This window comes from Pholis gunnellus (genome assembly GCF_910591455.1).
Source record: "Pholis gunnellus genome assembly, chromosome: 5".
Lineage (NCBI taxonomy): Eukaryota > Metazoa > Chordata > Actinopteri > Perciformes > Pholidae > Pholis > Pholis gunnellus.
The window spans coordinates 24,157,450-24,176,120 of NC_136531.1; the positions used below are offsets into that span (position 1 = coordinate 24,157,450).

General features: G+C 46.1%; 1 protein-coding gene across 1 annotated transcript; it reads right to left on the reverse strand.

Moving 5' to 3' along the window:
- Window positions 1-7,586: 7,586 nt before the first annotated feature.
- On the reverse strand, window positions 7,587-17,750 carry crmp1 (collapsin response mediator protein 1; the record flags this gene model as incomplete). The annotated part of the gene is made up of 14 exons (XM_079160321.1): window positions 7,587-7,675; window positions 7,864-8,029; window positions 8,912-9,091; window positions 10,039-10,209; window positions 10,296-10,437; window positions 12,578-12,734; window positions 12,851-12,971; window positions 13,431-13,499; window positions 14,298-14,378; window positions 14,487-14,548; window positions 14,996-15,160; window positions 15,257-15,441; window positions 15,633-15,721; window positions 17,400-17,750. 14 exons carry the CDS (start codon window positions 17,748-17,750, stop codon window positions 7,587-7,589), a joined length of 2,028 nt encoding a protein of 675 aa, XP_079016447.1.
- Between the last annotated feature and the right edge of the window lie 921 nt (window positions 17,751-18,671).

Consider the following 18,671-nt stretch of genomic DNA (forward strand, 5'->3'; position numbering starts at 1 on the left):
GAAAGAACAGGCCAGACCGTCCCCGAAGGGCAGACCGTTCTGCAGCCTGCAATAAAGTCATAAAAACACACATAAAATACAAATCATTAAACCACACAATAAAAGGTATTAGCAACCTTTTTAAGGCATAAAAAGCATCTGGTATCGTATCAATCAGCATCGTCATAAGTCATCTCTTATAAGTGCAGACCGTAAAAGGCTTTGTAAATAAATCACGCCGTTTCACCGGATAAATGGACAAGGAGTTGTCTGCACTGCAAAAAAAAGGATGTCGGTTACTTTGAACTCTTAATTAAATGCCGGGGAAAGACCCAGTGGATGTGCATTTTATGGATTTCATAAAGATGTAGAGGAAAATGTTGCGAGGCAGGCGCCTGGGGAGGTAAACCGCAGAATGTCAACCTCTTCACACACTGTCCAGTATATCAAATGGTCTTTGGAGTTGTCAGATGCTTTCAGGGGCTTAAGCAAACTCCTTTTTCTGAGTGAAAGTGAGCAGAAGTGAATTGCCTTCACATGCAGACAGAGAGAGAGAGAGAGAGAGAGAGAGAGAGAGAGAGAGAGAGAGAGAGAGAGAGAGAGGACTCATGGCTTCAAAGTGAAAAGATATAATCGTGTAATACGTTGAAATGTTTTCTGATGTCCAGTCAGTTAGTGCGCTGCAAGCCTCCCAACACCAAAGAAACATCCAGCATCAGTAGGGCTGAGCGTAAAGCCTCGCAGAAGTGATAAATTGTGTCGGTGGTGATGTTTCTCTGTTGAGGAAAGCCTCGCAGCCTCGCTGGAAACATTCTCTCTCCCTGATACGCAGGGAGAGGCTGATTTGATCCTTCCCGTGTTCTTCCGTAGGCTGTCGTTTATGTCTCTTCATCTTTTCATGGTCACATCAGCTCCAACTCATCAAAGCTGGGCCATCAGTAGTTTTGGGTGAAATAGCAGGAGATAACTTATATACAGCATGATGGAAAATGAAAGCATGGGATGAGAGACGATGTGAAATTTGGATTTCCTCACTGTAAAGTGATAGGAGCTAATGGAACCAGTCCAGCTAAATGTCTATGTAATGGTCCTGGGGTTTTGGGACATCAAAACCTTGATGATCATTAGAAGTCACTTTATCCAAATATTAGATTTCCAGACTCACAAATTCTTACCATGATGAGGGTGTCAGACCAGTTTAGTGTAAAGGTGTCATTGTTCAATGTGAATTTGGAATTTATAACTTAGTAAAAAAAGAGAAATTAGAATTCCAATTAGAAGGAGTTTGTCCATGTGTCTGTTTCCCCCCTTGCTCTCCAGCCATGTCGTGTATTTGTTTATTTTTTTCCAGTAGTTTCAAAGTTGTTGCATCTCTGTGTTCTCTGTCCTCATAGATCACCCTGAGAACGTGATCCCCTGAAAGTAATAAAGACTTGTATAGTGTGTGTGTGTATGTGTGTGTGTCTGTGTGTGTGCGTGTGTGTGTGTGTGTGTGTGTGTGTAGCTGATGTGTGATTTGCTGTTTCAAGTGATTGCAGAGGTGAGTCTCATCTGCTGATTGGCAGATAGTTGAAAGCCTCTGGTTTCTGAAAGCCCAGAGACAAATATCCTTCTGTGGCTCCACTCCCTTATTGTTTCTCTCAATGAGTGCACAGCTACTCAGCTGTTGTGTGGTTACTAATTGAGGACATTTTTTGGTTTGTGTGTAGATAAGTGATTGCTTCATGCTGCATTTGTGACAATAGGGATTCGTGGGTAGGTATTAACCAGCTCAAGGCTATAATTGTGTAACTTGTAACCATTTTTCAATTCGTTTTTTTTTTGGAAGGGGCGGGGTATTTGGGGAATTTTGTCACTAAGTGCGAATGTTTGCTTTTGGCATAATTCAACTCTGAAGATAGAAATATAAACAATGCTCCTTGAAACCTCGATAAAAAATTCGTCATCCTTGAGAGGATTTGGTCGGGTTCACCGAGGTCGGGGCAAAGACGCCTGTCAATTTTGTGAACGTGTCACGCATCTACTAAAAAGCCTGCGTCATGAACAGGCTTGACCTTTCAACAAAGCTCAACGTGGACACCAACTGGACTAAAAGGAGTGTTACAGCCTGGATATCATGCAGCCTGTGGTAGAGGTCCCCCAAGTATTTGTTAGCCTCAGCTATAAAAATGACTGTAAAATGTACCAGGGAAAGAGAGTTGATGAAGTATAATCATTCAATAATTAAAACACTTATCTTTATAGAATGACGTTTTGACGAAGAAAACCTATACAACAAGACATCAATTAGCACTTAGAAGATAATATAATATTAGTACTAACAGCACTATGATACCCAAGAGATAATTGTAACCAACTTCAATCTTGCCTTGCGTTTTAGATAGAACTATTGTCCATTAAATAATTGCCTTTCATCACTCAAATGAACCAGAACTGTCCTGTTGACGCTGAAAGATTAATGTTATATTTCCTGACACCCATATTCTTACTTTTTGTTTGGCTCTTACTCACAATGTGGCTGCATTCAGAAGAGAAATCCAGCACATTTTCTGTTTATTGTAAAGTAGCTGGATGTGAGTCAGATATTCAGTGACCCCCGAGGGACCTTCGGTGGTAGAAGAACAGCACAGCCGGCTCAGTAATTTTCCTCTGTTATTTCCCAAACATCAGCCCGTTCCTTTCGAGGGATGGGAAGTCTGCGGACTGCTCTGGCACCTGTTCAGACTTCTGTGCATCGTGAACACAAACATACTCTTGTTTTCCATTTCTGTGTGATTTTATGGCTCGCAACAGGAAAAGAAAACATAAAAAACCTGCATCATTTCAGTCTCACAAGCTCAATATTGCATCCCTTTGGTTTGCTACCGCAGCAGATGGCAGCGGCAGAATGTAGGTCTCCGTTTGGTCTCTGTGAAGGTGATGAAGCCTGGAATCGGTTCATCTGGAGAAGAAGCCAGCCTTTTCACATATACAGCCTGCATGTCATGAATAAAAGCTGGTAGACTTCCCTGGGAAGATCACATAGCTGCAGAAATGTCAAGCTGCTGTGTGTACTCCTTAACATTTTTCCATGTTTACAGAACTCCCCGATCTGCTGCACACAACTTGATTTAAAATTCTCTTCTATTGGAGACGTTATTCATGATCATGCAGAATGGGAGACCCTGCACTGCATCTCAGGATTACGCTAGAAGCTGGGGGACATTGTTTAATGTATTAAGCATTAAAGGAGGGTTAGAAATTCGACATCTTATCATACACGCTGTCAGTGGAGCCCTTTTTCTAGCTGTTCTTCAACATAAACACAGAGGAGAACCTTAGCAGGAAACAGTTTATGAAAGAGAGCATTTTGGTGTGATACTTCTATAAATATTTATGCAACTGCTCCACAAGGACTGTACATTTTAAAAGAAAACACCCAGTTTTGAACAAACTCGTCTACCGAGGAGTTCTCCTTTGAGAAAACACTTCAAAAACAAAGTGCTGCCAATCTCTGCCAGACGAAACGTGAAAACGAAGTGAGGTAAATTAGCCGTTATTGTCGGGGACCATAATAAAGGAAAACGTTCCTCTGGGACCGCAGATGGGTGTAGATGCACTACAGATGCAGCATAACTAATTGTACACAGTGTTGTGAGACATTGAAGCTGGCATAAACAGTATATAATATAGGACTAAAAGCTTTGTGATAGAATCTTGTTATCTAGTTGTTGTTGTTGTTATGTGCCAGTGGAATTTTAATACAGTATGAGTGAAAGTCGTGTTATGAACGTTTAGTCAAAGGAACAGTTTTGACGGTGGTGTTACCGGCTCAGAATGACGCACTCGGTCCAGACTGGTGCATCACTGAACCTATCTCTGACCGGAGCCAGCATCGCCGTTCATTTCACCACCAGGTGTTAACTGCAGATGCTCTGCCATCACTCTCTTAAGGGAGCAGCAATAACCTCCATTTACAGTTCGCCTCTTAACTTCTCAGAATACTTCATGTTAAACACTGAGTACACTATAGTCTACGAACACGCTAAATGACAGTCGTAAACATATTTTCACTCCTGTATGAGTAAAACAATCCTCTTATTTAGACTTTACTGATTGCAAAATCTTGTATTATCCCTTTAACTGTATAATGCATAGGAATAACCCCACAGGAGCTGCTGGGGTTGTTTTACATCAAGTAAACATTTTACCAGGCTCTAACTGACCATTTATGATGCCATTATCATTTTTAATAGTCTGTCAATTGCTTATGCTAATTGCTAACACAAATTCCATTATGCTAATCACCAATGCTTCTAGCCCTATTATAAAATACGCTTAATAGTTTCCGGTGCTGTCATTGGCACAGGTATCACAATAAAACTGCAGACGGTCACTACATTTTAGAGCAAACATGATTGACAGGGACAATTCTGGGTCAGTGTAATATTAAGCCTGGGCCCCCCCCCCCCCCCCCCCCCCCCCCCCCCTCCTCTGTCCGCCCCGAACTGCGGCAAATATTTTCCTGCATTTTTAACCAGAGAGAGGAAATTGTAATTATTTATACGGGGTGGTAAAAAAACGACGGCTTAAATTGTGCTCCTTCTTTAGTCTTAGCGACCACTCAAAGCTTTTCACAACACAAGTCAGCATTCACCCATTCACACACACGTTCATACACAGAGGTGTCTGGTGGCAGCTGTTCCTCAGGAGCGAAAACTATTCATTGTGGCAAAACCGACATTCTCTAAGCTCCTCAAAGGTCTCCGTTTATTCTCCGCCCATCCGTGTCCGCGTAGTAAGAGAAGGTTGGATGTGAACCGACGGGCGAAAAAGCCTGCCGCACAGAACCTCCACAAAGGTGTACTGTCTCGTGGTGTGACGTCACGTTTGCCGGTGCGGACATAAATCAGGCTCCACCGAGGCTTCAGGCTTCATCTTTTAATGTGTTGATTATATCGTCTGCACTGAGGTTACATCTCGACCCTTCACACATACAAAGCAAGCAGGGAAATAAATTTAAAAAAAAAACAATTTGCTGAGCTGACAAAAAGTCAAATGAGTGTAATCAAGTTAATGTGAAAAAGCGTCACACTAAATTTAAAATGATAATTTACATGAGCTTTGTAATGACTTTCTGTTTCAACATGGCCGGTCATATATCATGAAACATATCCACTTTAATATTTCACTTCGTGCCTCTCCTGTCCTTGTGCTGCTCATTTATTTCCCCAACAACTGACACAAAAGAATTCCACTGAAGTATTTTTCAATTCAATTTGTCAGAACAAATTTCTGAAATGAGGCTTTACCGGGAAACAGGACTAAACTCATTGCCACAAAGCTTTTATCGTGTCATGACAGAGCTGATTATTTGAAGAGCACTTTAGTTGTCAGAACATCAGTTTAATTACTCTGTTGTATTAAACAATTTGTCTGTCCTCTCTTTTCTTGTAAATCAACCCACTCTGACATGAAACCTTCAGGGAGCCTTCAACTGAACCGAGATCTAGTGTGTAGGTTTTGGATTAAAGAATCACACCTTTTATCCTTGTTGTCATCACAAACTTTTCATTTCTTTAACACATTTCACCTTCCTGGGGATTAATCAGATGCAATACATGGTTGCCGGGCATCCTGTGGTCCGTCACGGCTCTGTCGGACTCTTCTGTTGAACGCCTCAGCGTTTTCAGTTCTGTTGGTTTGACTGTGTTGGAGACTTGTGTTGTGTCCTGGCGCCGTTCTGTTTTAGGGCTAAACACTCAGCGATACACTGAGTGTGTTGTCCTTTCTGCTTTTGTACTTCAGTTTCCTGTGCTTGCTCTGTGTGTTCCTGTAGAAAGTCTTCCCTTGCACACCTGTCTTTTCAGCCCTGCCTTGTTATCCTGCCAGTCCTCGTTGTCCCGGTTGTCTCCCTTCCTGTTCTAGCTCCCTGCCCTCTCCAGCTGTGCCATCTCGTGATTAGCTTCCTTGTGTATTCATACTTGTCTCGCCTTTTGAGTTCTTTGTCAGTTTGTTTGAGACCAGTTCAAGTGTTGAATGTGTTCTGATTTTCTTTGTTTCCCAGTGTTTCTACATTGTATTCCTGGTTGGAAATGAGTTAATTATTTAGTTCCTGCCTGTTGCGGTCTCTGCATGTGTTCGAAAGTGACATGGTCACAACGACCCACAGAAATCCCCTGACTACACTTCTACCATAACAAATGATGGTATGTTTTTCCAGGATGCAAATCACATTTTTTAAACACATTTTAACATTCCCATTCCCTGTCACTGACGCTAAAATATAATCTAATACCACAAATGTAACAGAACACAGGTTCTATATTGGAGTATAATTACCTATATTCGTCCTAAGTTGAGGTTTGGATCACGTGATTGCGTCTCACTTGGCCGGCTGTGTGTTGAACCCTTATTGTCCAAACTTAAGAGTTTGCAAATTCAACCTGACAATCCAAAACAAACCTGTGACACACGTTAGTTAACTCGGTATTAAACTCTCGGAAATGTTTGTTTTACCATCACCTTGACGGCAGTCAAGTCTTTATTGATCATTATTAGTGGTTCCATTGGAGACACCAGACAACAGCAACAAAACAGAGCAGCATAGAAACACTAAAGGTACCAAGAAAACATCCAGAATCAATGAAATAAATATGAAAAACAGCTCACAAAGATTGTCAGTGAAGGGGGGGGGGGGTGGGGAGCTGAAGCCCTTTTACAGCAGTGAGTTGAGTACGTCATTACAAGGAAGAGCTAGCTCTGGCATGAGTGATGAGGGGCAGAAAACGATCACACACATCGTAACGTCTTTACGGCATAAACTCGAATTTTGCGGCGCACAGCTGTTTTCCGTATCTGTCCCAGCTGCTCGTCTACTTTCACGCTTTACAGGAGAGTATTGACACATTTGCATAACGTATCTGACGGCGGAGAGGAGAAGTTGCATTGCTTTTATCCAAGTTCACAGTAATGTTAGAAAGAATGAACCCACCTAACCCTATTTACCAGAATAAGAATATATATCAAATGTAGTGTTCCTCCGTTGCAATAATTAAACCACAAAGTGTTGCGACACCTGAATACGTTTCCATGCAATATGTGCGAGGGATCCGTGTGAGCCACATTAAAAAACAAATATTGTGAACCTCCTATTATTTCGTCTTCAGCTGTGGAAAGGAGCACCGTGTCTGAGCAGACCCATGCAGAGAGACGTGGGACGAGGGAAGAGTGAGGAGGAAGTCATGCTCACGGGAAAGGAGATAAACAACATTATGACACAGCACTGGGTTCACGTTTGGGTTCTTGGGTGTGTGTGTGTGTGTGTGTGTGTGTGTGTGAGTTTCCTGATCATGAGTTTTCCTGTTTTGGAATGACTTGGTTGATTGTAAATCCTACTCTTCCTTCATTGGAAGTGTTTAATGTGCTTCTCCTCTGTGACCACGTCTCAATGCAAAACTGATGAAAATGATAAAGGTCTAAAAAAAGAGCGTGTCACCGTTGCAGCAAAAAAAAAGCACAGAGGTGTTCACTCATGCAAGTGTGTTCACACTCTCATACACACACACACACACACACTGGAGAGGTGAAAGCCCCACGACGACCACACTTAGTGCACAGTCGAGTGTTCAACCAAGGCTGATATTCGAGCGACCACCGGGGGGAGCTACGATACGGTGGCCAGAGCGACGAGGGACGTAGTCATCCATCTGAGCTCCTGGGAAATGGAGACAAAATTGAAATGTACTTACTTAAAATCTTTTAAATTCATAACCTGTTCAGCACACATAACATGTCCCATAAGGCATATGGATATTTATGCTCCATTTAAGACATTAAAAGCCTCAAAGGGAATCCGTGGATTGGATGTTTTAAAACTGATATGAAATACAAGATTCCTATTACCTGATAGGCTGAAGTTGGACTGGTGAAGATTGCGTATGGGTGGTGGTTGGTGAGAGGTGGGTGAGGTTTTGGCTGATGGAGAGGGAGTGATGTATTTGGGGGTAGGATCGACATCACACACAGGGCCGTCGTACAAGCCACGGGTAACGCCCTGCTTGCTCTTCACCTGGTTAGAGAACACACACACACACACACACACACACACACACACACACACACACACACACACACACAGATAAGCTGTTAGTTGTCAATGTACAACTAAAATTAGAGCATGGCAAGTGACGGTGGTCTGTTTGCTTTTATGATGTCATTTCTTTTTTGAAGTGTCTTTGATCATGTTTTACCTCAAAGATGGTGGTGATTGTTAGTATGATTCAGTTTTCTAGATTGTTAGTTCCTATTTGTCTAATATTTCTTAATGTTACACAATGAATGCCGATCCTTTAAAAAAAGGTTGTAGGACAGAAAAATAAATCCAGGACTTTGTCGCTCAATGCCAGACAAGGTCTGATGTGTTGTGTTTTTTAAACATATTAGAATGTTGCCAATAAACCAAAACCAAATGAAGGGGAGACACCCGAGGTGAACAGGGTAAAAAATGCAACTAACAGATGAATCCTCCCCAGTTAGTTACTTACATTAAGACAATTATGTTTTCTAAGTTTTCTAAAATGTTATGTTTGCAAATGAGGCTTTATCTATTGGTAACTTTCAAGGAGATATTTCAAGACACAAATAGACAAAGCTGTAAATTAAACACCTAAATGTGTATTTTGGATGTTTTCTGTCCACTAGTCTGAAAGAAGACGGGTTATGGAAGAAAAATAGACCAAAAATCAAAAAATTGACCAGTGCATGACTGTAGTGTTTCCTATTAAACTGACAATTACTAAGCAGTGTTTTTAATACATATTGTTTCAAGTCTTTTTGTAGGCTGTAAAGCAATAGTGCAACTATGAGGAACTGGATGTTGACTGCCTATTTAATCCTTTAATGCAGAATATTTTCAAAATTAGTGTCTTTTTAAATGATCTGTGTACTGTACCTGGTTCCTGCATTTGACGCGCTGGTAGGCGTAGTCAGGGAAGTGCTTGCGGGGGATAAAGCGACCGGCGCCCTGCTGGGCCTGCAGCTGGCCTTCCTCGTAAACCACGCAACCTTGACTCAACACCAGCGCCGGACCCCCACGGCACTCCAGACCCTCAAAGATGTTGTATTCTGAAGTCTGTGTGGAGAGCGATAACGCATAAAAGGCAGAGAATGAGGAAAAAAAAGGGGGATTAAGCAGATGAACAAGGGAGAACTCTTTCACCCCCCCCCCCATTCATACGCTGTCTCAGCCCTCTGTGCTATTTCAGCAAGCATTGTATCAGAAGGCTTAATACAGGCAGCAAATGCAGCAGTTGAGAAGATGGGGGATGAATAAGTGAGAGGCTCGGGGCATACAGGAGGAGCGACACAGGGGGATGGGCGGGTAGCACAGGATGGGTGAGGGGTGATAGAGGATTAGAACCTAAAGCCGGCATCCGTCTGGATTAGGGCCTTCCAGAGTGGCAGAGCAGACTGACTACATTAACCACTGTCTACCATCCTCACTGCAGTGCCGCGGCGCATTGCTCAAGCCACGTTTTCACCTCCGAGGCCATTCTGCTGGGTCTAAATACTTTGGTTTGTACATCTAGGATTTGATGCCACCCAATGTAAAGAGAGTGACTCACATGAAAAGCTTTCACTGGAACTATTTTCTATGGAATCAATTTCAATGTCATTGTCAAAAATAAGAGTCAAAAATCATCCAATTCGATTTTTTTCCTTTGTAATTTGGGCAAACCGCACCATTAAAGATGAATCCTTTATTCAGCTTTCTTTTAACATGCTGTATATTATTAATAAGCCGTGGTTTTTGTATCAAATGTGTTGTATTATTATGATACTACCACACATGCAGTGTGGCATCATACCACTCTCAGTAATGCCAAGCTTAAAAGTAACATTTTAGGTTTGTCTCCAGCTCCAGTGATCTGTCTCTTGGTTTTTATCCTATTTCACACTCTACCGTCTCACATAGGAAGCCTTTTCTCCAGCCTCCTCGGTTTCATTACCCTGTTTCTCTATCGTATCATATCCAACAATTCATCCATCCTCTCTTGTTATTTTTCCTGTTGCTCTCACCGACTGCTGGAGTTTGGCGGTGATTGTTTTGGAGCTGTCGGGGTCCCAGATGACGACGTCCGCGTCCGAGCCCACCGCTATCCGGCCTTTGCGTGGGTACAGGTTGAAGATTTTTGCAGCGTTGGTAGCTGTGACCGCCACAAACTGGTTTTCGTCCATTTTCCCCATGGCCTGTGATACAGAGAGGCAGATGAATAGGGACAAACATAACCTTCAGCCGCGGCTGCTTTATACACGCATGTATCCTTATTGCTCACCACAGCCTTGTCCCAGACAAAAGCCATCCTCTCCTCCACTCCGTTGGTTCCCTCTGGGATCAGGGTGAAGTCTTCTCTACCGATTGCTTTCTGGGAAGTGCTGTAGGCGCAGTGAGCGCTGCCCACCACCTGCAGGTCCCCGCTGAATCGAGGCAACACAACGATATGAAATAATCCACATACACACATCCCACCGCATCAGGTGGTCAGCTAAAGACAATACAAGCAATCGTGATGAACGTAAAGGCCACCAGGTGTCCTCATAGAGAGTGTGACTTAACGTCATGTGGAACCGGTCAGAATGATGCAACGCAGCTGCAGGACCCGTCCCTTTGGCCTTAACTACACAAAGATACACTGCATCATCAAACAGCCATCAACACATTGATACACAAGAGGCTGATTAGCAGCTAAGATTAGCATTGTTTCTCATCTGAGGCCTTTCAGTCAGTTGTTAATCACAGCGATTACTTCATGATAGGGAGCTGTAGGCTCATTGCCCCGATACTACGAGAGTGCTTATTACGGAAACAACGGGCCTCGCTGAAATGTGAGGAGAACTGTTGCTTCTTTTGTTCCTGAAAGATTGTTTTTAGAACCTAAAAATACACCCTGTCGCTTCAGCAGAACCCAGCAGAACCCACCCGCCTGGAGTTACAGACAATAGGGCGGAGGAGCAGAGAGGAGGAGCAGAGAGGAGGAGCAGAGAGGAGGAGCAGAGAGGAGAAGCAGAGAGGAGAAGCAGAGAGGAGAAGCAGAGAGGAGGAACAGAGAGGAGAAGCAGAGAGGAGGAGCAGAGAGGAGAAGCAGAGAGGAGGAGCAGAGAGGAGGGGCAGAGAGGAGAAGCAGAGAGGAGGAGCAGAGAGGAGGAGCAGAGAGGAGGAGCAGAGAGGAGGAGCAGAGAGGAGGGGCAGAGAGGAGAAGCAGAGAGGAGGAGCAGAGAGGAGGAGCAGAGAGGAGAAGCAGAGAGGAGAAGCAGAGAGGAGGAGCAGAGAGGAGAAGCAGAGAGGAGGAGCAGAGAGGAGGGGCAGAGAGGAGGGGCAGAGAGGAGGGGCAGAGAGGAGAAGCAGAGAGGAGGAGCAGAGAGGAGGAGCAGAGAGGAGAAGCAGAGAGGAGAAGCAGAGAGGAGGAGCAGAGAGGAGGAGCAGAGAGGAGGGGCAGAGAGGAGAAGCAGAGAGGAGGAGCAGAGAGGAGGAGCAGAGAGGAGGAGCAGAGAGGAGGGGCAGAGAGGAGAAGCAGAGAGGAGAAGCAGAGAGGAGGAGCAGAGAGGAGGAGCAGAGAGGAGGAGCAGAGAGGAGGGGCAGAGAGGAGAAGCAGAGAGGAGGAGCAGAGAGGAGGAGCAGAGAGGAGGAGCAGAGAGGAGGGGCAGAGAGGAGGAGCAGAGAGGAGGAGCAGAGAGGAGGAGCAGAGAGGAGAAGCAGAGAGGAGGAGCAGAGAGGAGGAGCAGAGAGGAGAAGCAGAGAGGAGGGGCAGAGAGGAGGAGCAGAGAGGAGGATGAGGTGGCAGGCAGTTGGTAGCCAAGGCAACAGAAGATGAAGGATTTTAGTTCCTGTGCTATTTATGTAATGGAGGACAGTCAGAAGTGTACAGTGGGATGCTCTGTGCAATGTGTGGGAAGTGAGAAGTGAGGAGGGTTTGGTCCTGAGTCTCTCTCTAGGATAATTACAACTGAACTTTTTGCCTTTATGCATTGATAATAGTATGCATGTACTATTATACTGTCTACATAAATGTATGTATAAAGTTAACGGCAGATAAAGTGGCTTTCAAACAATGATGTCGTCCTTTGTGCGTCCTTCCCACCACCTTCTTTATGCCCCTCTTCTCCTCACCTTCTCTCCATCTGTTTCTCTTTTTCTCTGACGTTGTGCATTAACTACCAGCTGTTTGTGGCATGAGTACCAAACATATATCCAAGGGCAAAGCAGTGACAGTTTGATCCTTGCATGTGTCTCATTTGGTGTCATCCAGGCTGCGGCTAAATTAAATACTTCTTCTGCCCTCACTCTGTATTAACGGGACAGTTCACCCCAAAATACAAAATACAAATAGCACAGCATAGCATCAATAGCACTACAGGTAAGAGGAAATATTTGTATTTTTGATTTTGGGCTGAGCCGTCCCTTTAAATAAAAATGATTTCTTTACTTGTCCCAGTGTTGAAACATGAAATATACTGTAGGCTACATACTTTGTCAGGCTTCTCAGAGAATTATCATCACAAAGCGCTAAAAACGTGGGCTTTACGCGAAATGTTTTCCCGACAAGGGTTGAAGACGTACCAAGCCAGCAGTGTGTTGAGGTGGTCTGGGGTTGTGGGGTCGGGACTCAAAGGTGGAGAAGTCACATAAGCAGCCGCTTTGGCCCAGTTCTTGCTCCAGTAGTGGGAGCCGTCAGTGACCAGGCTGGCTGTTATTGGCTCGCCAAAAACAACAGAACCTGGTTGAAGGGGAGGAAGTGGGACAGTGAAGGTCCGGATGTGAAAAGAAGACATACATGAACACTGGAAGAGTCAGATAGACACTCCTGGAGCGAGTAGATGTGAAGTGGCTGACCTTTCCTGCGGGCCTGGGCGATAGTGTCGGCAGCACTCTTGCTCATCACCTTGGTGATGTACACGGGACAGTTCACACGGTTGCCAATAGTGATGGCACGGAACACCGCCTCAGCCTCCAGCTGCGTGGACAGGAAGTAAAGAAGGCATTGAAACCTCAGATGGATGGATGGATGGATGGATGGATGGATGGATGGATGGATGGATGGATGAATTGATGGATGGATGGATGGATGAATTGATGGATGAATTGATGGATGGATAGATGGATGGATGGATGGATGGATGGATGGATGGACGGATGGATGGATGGATGGATGGATGGATGGATGGATGGATGGATGAATTGATGGATGAATTGATGGATGAATTGATGGATGAATTGATGGATGGATGGATGGACGGATGGATGGACGGATGGATGGATGGATGAATTGATGGATGAATTGATGGATGAATTGATGGATGAATTGATGGATGGATAGATGGATGGATGGATGGATGGATGGATGGACGGACAGATGGATGGACGGATGGCTGGACGGATAGACGGATAATGGAGTGTACAGGTATGTGATCACCTCTTCGGGACGACTCAGCGGATGGCCTTCGGGTCCAGTGATTCCCATCTCGAGGATTTTTCTCTGCTCCTGAAAACACAGAGGATTATCTTCATGATCAACACAATAACTGTCAGCACTGCACACAGCACTTGTGAAATCCTGTTTTACCCACAAAACTCCCGTTTTAGTGGCTTTGCCGGCATCTCATGTCTGTAAAATGAAAATCTTGCGGTCTGTCATGCTATCAAAGAAAACAGAGTAAATCCTAGAATGCCAGCGCACCGTGTGGGAGCTTTTTTCTAGCTGCTCTTGTCGTGCTTCTGACAGCGCTGTCTGGGGAGCAGCAAAACTGGGATGAAAACCAGACATCCACCCACCCTTTTATTGTTTTTCTTTTCAAAACATATTTTTAGTTTCATTGTTTGATAGGGTTGGTGCTTCTAAAGGTTCCTCATCACCCATCTCCCTATTTCCATTGCGTTAGGTTAACAAGTACGTCATTATCATTCATCGGCGCTCCCATTATCGTTCATTACCCTCATTCATCTCCACGCGCGTCACGGCTCTCGCCTTAATTGTCCCCTTAATCAGGACCATCATCTCCATGACCACGACTCCCACTTTTCATCACCGCCGTCAGCGTTATCTACACCTTCGCTCTCGCTGTCTTAATCGGCATTACATCATCATTAGTTTAATAATGGTCAACCGCAATGGTGGCCTGTGAAGATCCTGTCATACTCGGTGGCAGCAGGATTAATCCTCCCTCTCTCTCCCCGCGAGAGCCGGGGAGTTACGTAAGAAGAAAGTCTCTTAACTGACTCGAGGTATGGGTTGCCAGTTGCAGCTCAGGGGCAACACTAGAGGAGGCTATGAGGCGCTCACCTGAGCGATCACGTCTCCGTTTTCAGCGTGAACTAACACCACGGCGCCCAGCTGCTTCAGGAAGGAGAAAGCCTCGTACAGCTGAGGGAGGGATGAGGCCAAACAACAAAGAGGAGGATTAGCAGTGAAAGGAAAGAGCAGTGAGTCATGGATTTACATGAGCGCGGCAGTAGTGATTGTGACACACACCTGAGAGTCCGACAGCTGGTACACGCCCTTGTAAGCCATGTACACCTGGAAGGAGTTGATGCCTGACCACAGTGGGGACCATGACAAGCAGGTGACGCAGCAGCAAGGATAAAAACACATGTACACAATGTATCACCACATGCAATAAATAGAGACGAGATGAACTTCATCACAACTCTCAAGTTTATTTGTGAGGGGAAATGGGACACACAAGCAGCTGGCTCGGTTCCTGCAGTTTGTAGCTGCCCCAAAAGAAAAGTGATTTTGTACTTAAAACAGCTTACAAGCAGAATTTGCTCACCACCACCACGACAGCACCGCGGACAACAATGGCTTTCCGCTGTGCATTCGCTGTAAGAGGATTCAACACTCTGCCAAATTGTTTCTAAATCTGTCCCCGTTGTTCTCGTGAAATGGCCTATGAAACAAGGATGAACGTGGAACGAGGAACGAGAACCCCAGCAGAGCCGCGAAACGCCGCAGAGCGACTTGAAAAAAACCTGACGCACCTTTCTCCTGCACCAGCAGCTCCAGCTCATCCTTGACCATCTCGTCCCACTGGGGGATGTCTACGTGCAGCGAGTAGTCGCAACAGGCCTTCTTATCCGCAGCCTCCTGCCAGCACTCAAACGCCTCCAGCAGGCTCTGCCCGGGCTCGGGGGTCACGTGGTCAACTGAGAGGCGTGGGATGGGGTCAAAGGTTGAGATGGAAAGAGTGCTACTGATATCATATATGGTTTACAGTATGTACTGCGGCATCCCACACTCACTGATCATGGTGGTGCCCCCGGCCAGCGCAGCCTTGGTGCCCTGGAGGAAATCATCGGCAGGCCGTGTGCCCAGGTAGGACTTCATCAGACGGGTGTTGACATCTATCCCCCCCGGTATCACCATGCGGCCGTTAGCCTCGATCACCTTGATGCCCCCCGGCACGACCAGATTCTCCCCCACCTGCCTGCCAAGGATCAGATATGGGGACACAGAGGGATGGGGGAAAGGGAGGCGAAATTCAGGAACAGGAACAGGAACGAGGAAGTGCAGTGGTTAAAGTGTGGTGGAAGAGGAGGAGGGAATAAGGAAGGGAAATCGTTATCGATTGTAAAAGTATGTCAAATATTTGACATCATCGGCTCCTTCTGTACGCACTTGATGAGCCCGTTCTCAATGTAGACATCTGCATACAGAGACTGGTCATCGTTGACCACCCGCCCTCCTTTGATCAGCAGCCTTTCGCTCTGCAGGGGAGGAGAGAGAGGGAGAGAGGGAGAGATGGAGCGAGAGAGAGAGGGAGAGAGGGAGAGAGGGAGCGGTTGAATTCAATCCTGACATTTTGATATATTGCACAATCAGTTATGTAATCCTCGACCTCACAGCGATATTATGACACGGTGGACGAGGGTGGAAGGAAACGTGTAGCCACACAAGTGCTGTACGCGGGTGGTGTTATTATTGCTAATATTAGTACCTTCTTTTATTTACATTGATTGTATATGAGATAATAAACAAAATCATAGTATTCAGAAGCATGGGTTTAACAAGCATGTCTGCCATTCCTCCACACCCTCTACCGACGTGGAGGGTGGCTGCATGGCAACAGCTTTAAGAGGATGTTATGGCACCATGGTAACCAGTGATCATCGGCTGGTGAAGGCAGCCTGACAGCCCCGCTGAATTATCAGCATCTTCAACCAATAAGCATGCTTATAAAGGAAGAACGTGAACGCAGTGTGCAGTGTTATTTTCTTTCTCCACCATGGAAATGTAATGCTTATACTGCGTAGTGATGAAGAGGAGGCTTTCTGCAGAATGCATGCTTTATTGTAGCTGGAGAAGGATGCATCTTTGCACACATGCAGTCTCGCGCCTTTTGTGTTTTATTGCGAGACAGTAGTTTCCTGCGCGAGGAAACCTTCACGTCAACCGAGTCAATCCCTCTGACAGGCAGCGAGATTACGCAACACGCCGGTCAACAGCGTGAGACTGCACCTACATCGTGAACTGTTGCCTCACCTCTCCGTCTCGGGCTTGCTGTTTTCACACAGGAGAAACTGTAGAAGGGCCTTCTGCTCTCTGCCGCCTCACTAAGAATTTAATCCCACATTGGCAGCAGGGTATTTTGCATGTGAGCGGAGAGTTTCGCCGGCCAACGCCGCTGACCAGGCCGGGTCTCTTACCGTCAGACGGTGGATGCTGTTCTCCTGATAACTGGTCCCAGACATGGTCTCACTAACTCGGGATGCGATGACTCCGGCGCCCTGCGCTCTGAGCCACCTTTTGTCTCCCCCGATGCGCGTCGGCTGTCGTTTCCGTGTGTGTGTGTGTGTGTGTGTGTGTGTGTGTGTGTGTGTGTGTGAGCGGCACAGCGATGAATCGGTCCTGTGCGCGCGTGCGTGTGCGCGTGGGGGAAGTGAGCGTCTGCACGGTTGCAGAGAAAGACGTTTATAGTTCACGCGCACACACTCCCCTACACGCGCTCACGCAAACTGCTCACGTGAGGTGAGCGCAGACAAAAACACAATACCGCGAGGGACGCTGTCCAGTTCAGCACCACAGACCGAGACGAGCTTCATTGCATCGACGTGCATTTGCATCTTTTTGGGGATTTTTAGTTTTTTACTACGTAGACGTAAACTAAAATGGCCAAGCTGCATTGCAGCACACAACTTCATCATTTATGCAGACTGAGGCTTTTGTCTCAGAATAACAACTCCCGAGGGGATGTTGAATTGAGCGACATTTGACACCTTTTGCATTAAAAACAATAATGATTCAATTGCATGCTTTCAGTCGTTGGAACCAACTTAATGTATGCAGCATATTAATCGTGAACCTTGTTACATAATGACACAATTGATCAGAATTTCAAACAATAAGCCAGACAGTAAAAGAAAAAGGCAAAATCCTCACTCCTACCTCCCCGTTGGGGCTTTCCTTCCCCGATGAGAATCTGACCACAACACCTGGGCGAACATCGTCCGTCTCCCCGGGCGAGTCGGACGGAGACCCCTCCCGGCCCTCGCTGGACGTCTTGCCGACGGGATCCCCGGCGTCCAACACTCTCTCGCGGCTCCCGCTTCTCGGGGTGCGGCTCCCTTTCCTCCCCACCGCGAGGTTGTCGAAGTCTATGGTCTTGCTATCGAACGCCCCCTCCACGGAGCTGAACATCCCGTAGGTTTTCCTCTGGTTCGGCCCGGTGGTGATCGGCCCAGCCAGATAGACCGGCAGCTCATCCTCCCGGTTCCACGACCTTCTGCAGTCAGACATGGTGGCATCCGCGACAGACGGAGACTCGAATCCCCCAATTTCTGAAACGATGGAGACAGAAGCCTCGCTTCTTTTAACGGGGTCACGCACAGCCCCGCCCCTCTAGCGCGCGCCGATGATGATGTGAACTGGGAGAAGCAGCTCTCATAGAATATATAAATATGTATAAACAGGTGAAACGATGCAGTGCTCCAGCTCAGGGAGTGGTGGGGTGTGAATATGAAGCAGCTCTGCAAATAAAATGTGAGCAAGTCTCTCCCTCTCTCCTGCTGGGGGGGTGGGGGGTGGGTGGGTGGGTGGGGGGGGGGGGGGGCTGTGCGTGTGCAGGTCACACCATCAGCGGATTAGACCAGCATGTGTCATCCTTTAACCCACTTCTGGAGGGAGAGACACTTGTCAAATGGGCATGTGCCCTCAGAGTTGACACGCGATGGAGTGGGTGGAGTGGGGCTTGACTGGAGCTCCCAGGTGCTTTTATCTCCACTGGGCCGAAACCGGTGGCCTGCTTCATGCTCGTGGGATGTTTGAAAATGTGATATCCAAGACATTCTTCCACGCGGAAACCGACTGTCCCTTCTCACGCGACCCCATGGGGATTCTGGGAAAGGGCGGAAGAGGGAGAGAGAAAAACTGGGAGCTGTCTTTTTCAGCACTCGCGCAGGTGGACAGCTCCCAAAGGAACAATGTAGCTGACGGTGCTCGTGTAACACAGTTTAGCACTATAATACATCTATACCGCGCAAATCTGGGAGCGGGTCTGATTATTATTTATGATAAAGGTGCAAAGCATGCTTGAGTAATACGTAACTAACGCATGATTCATGATGATCAAATGCATGAATTAATGCAGGATATCTCGAATTCTTATTCCTGGCGTTAAGAAATTATGAAGGCACTAATGTTTACGTTTAGATTAGTTTA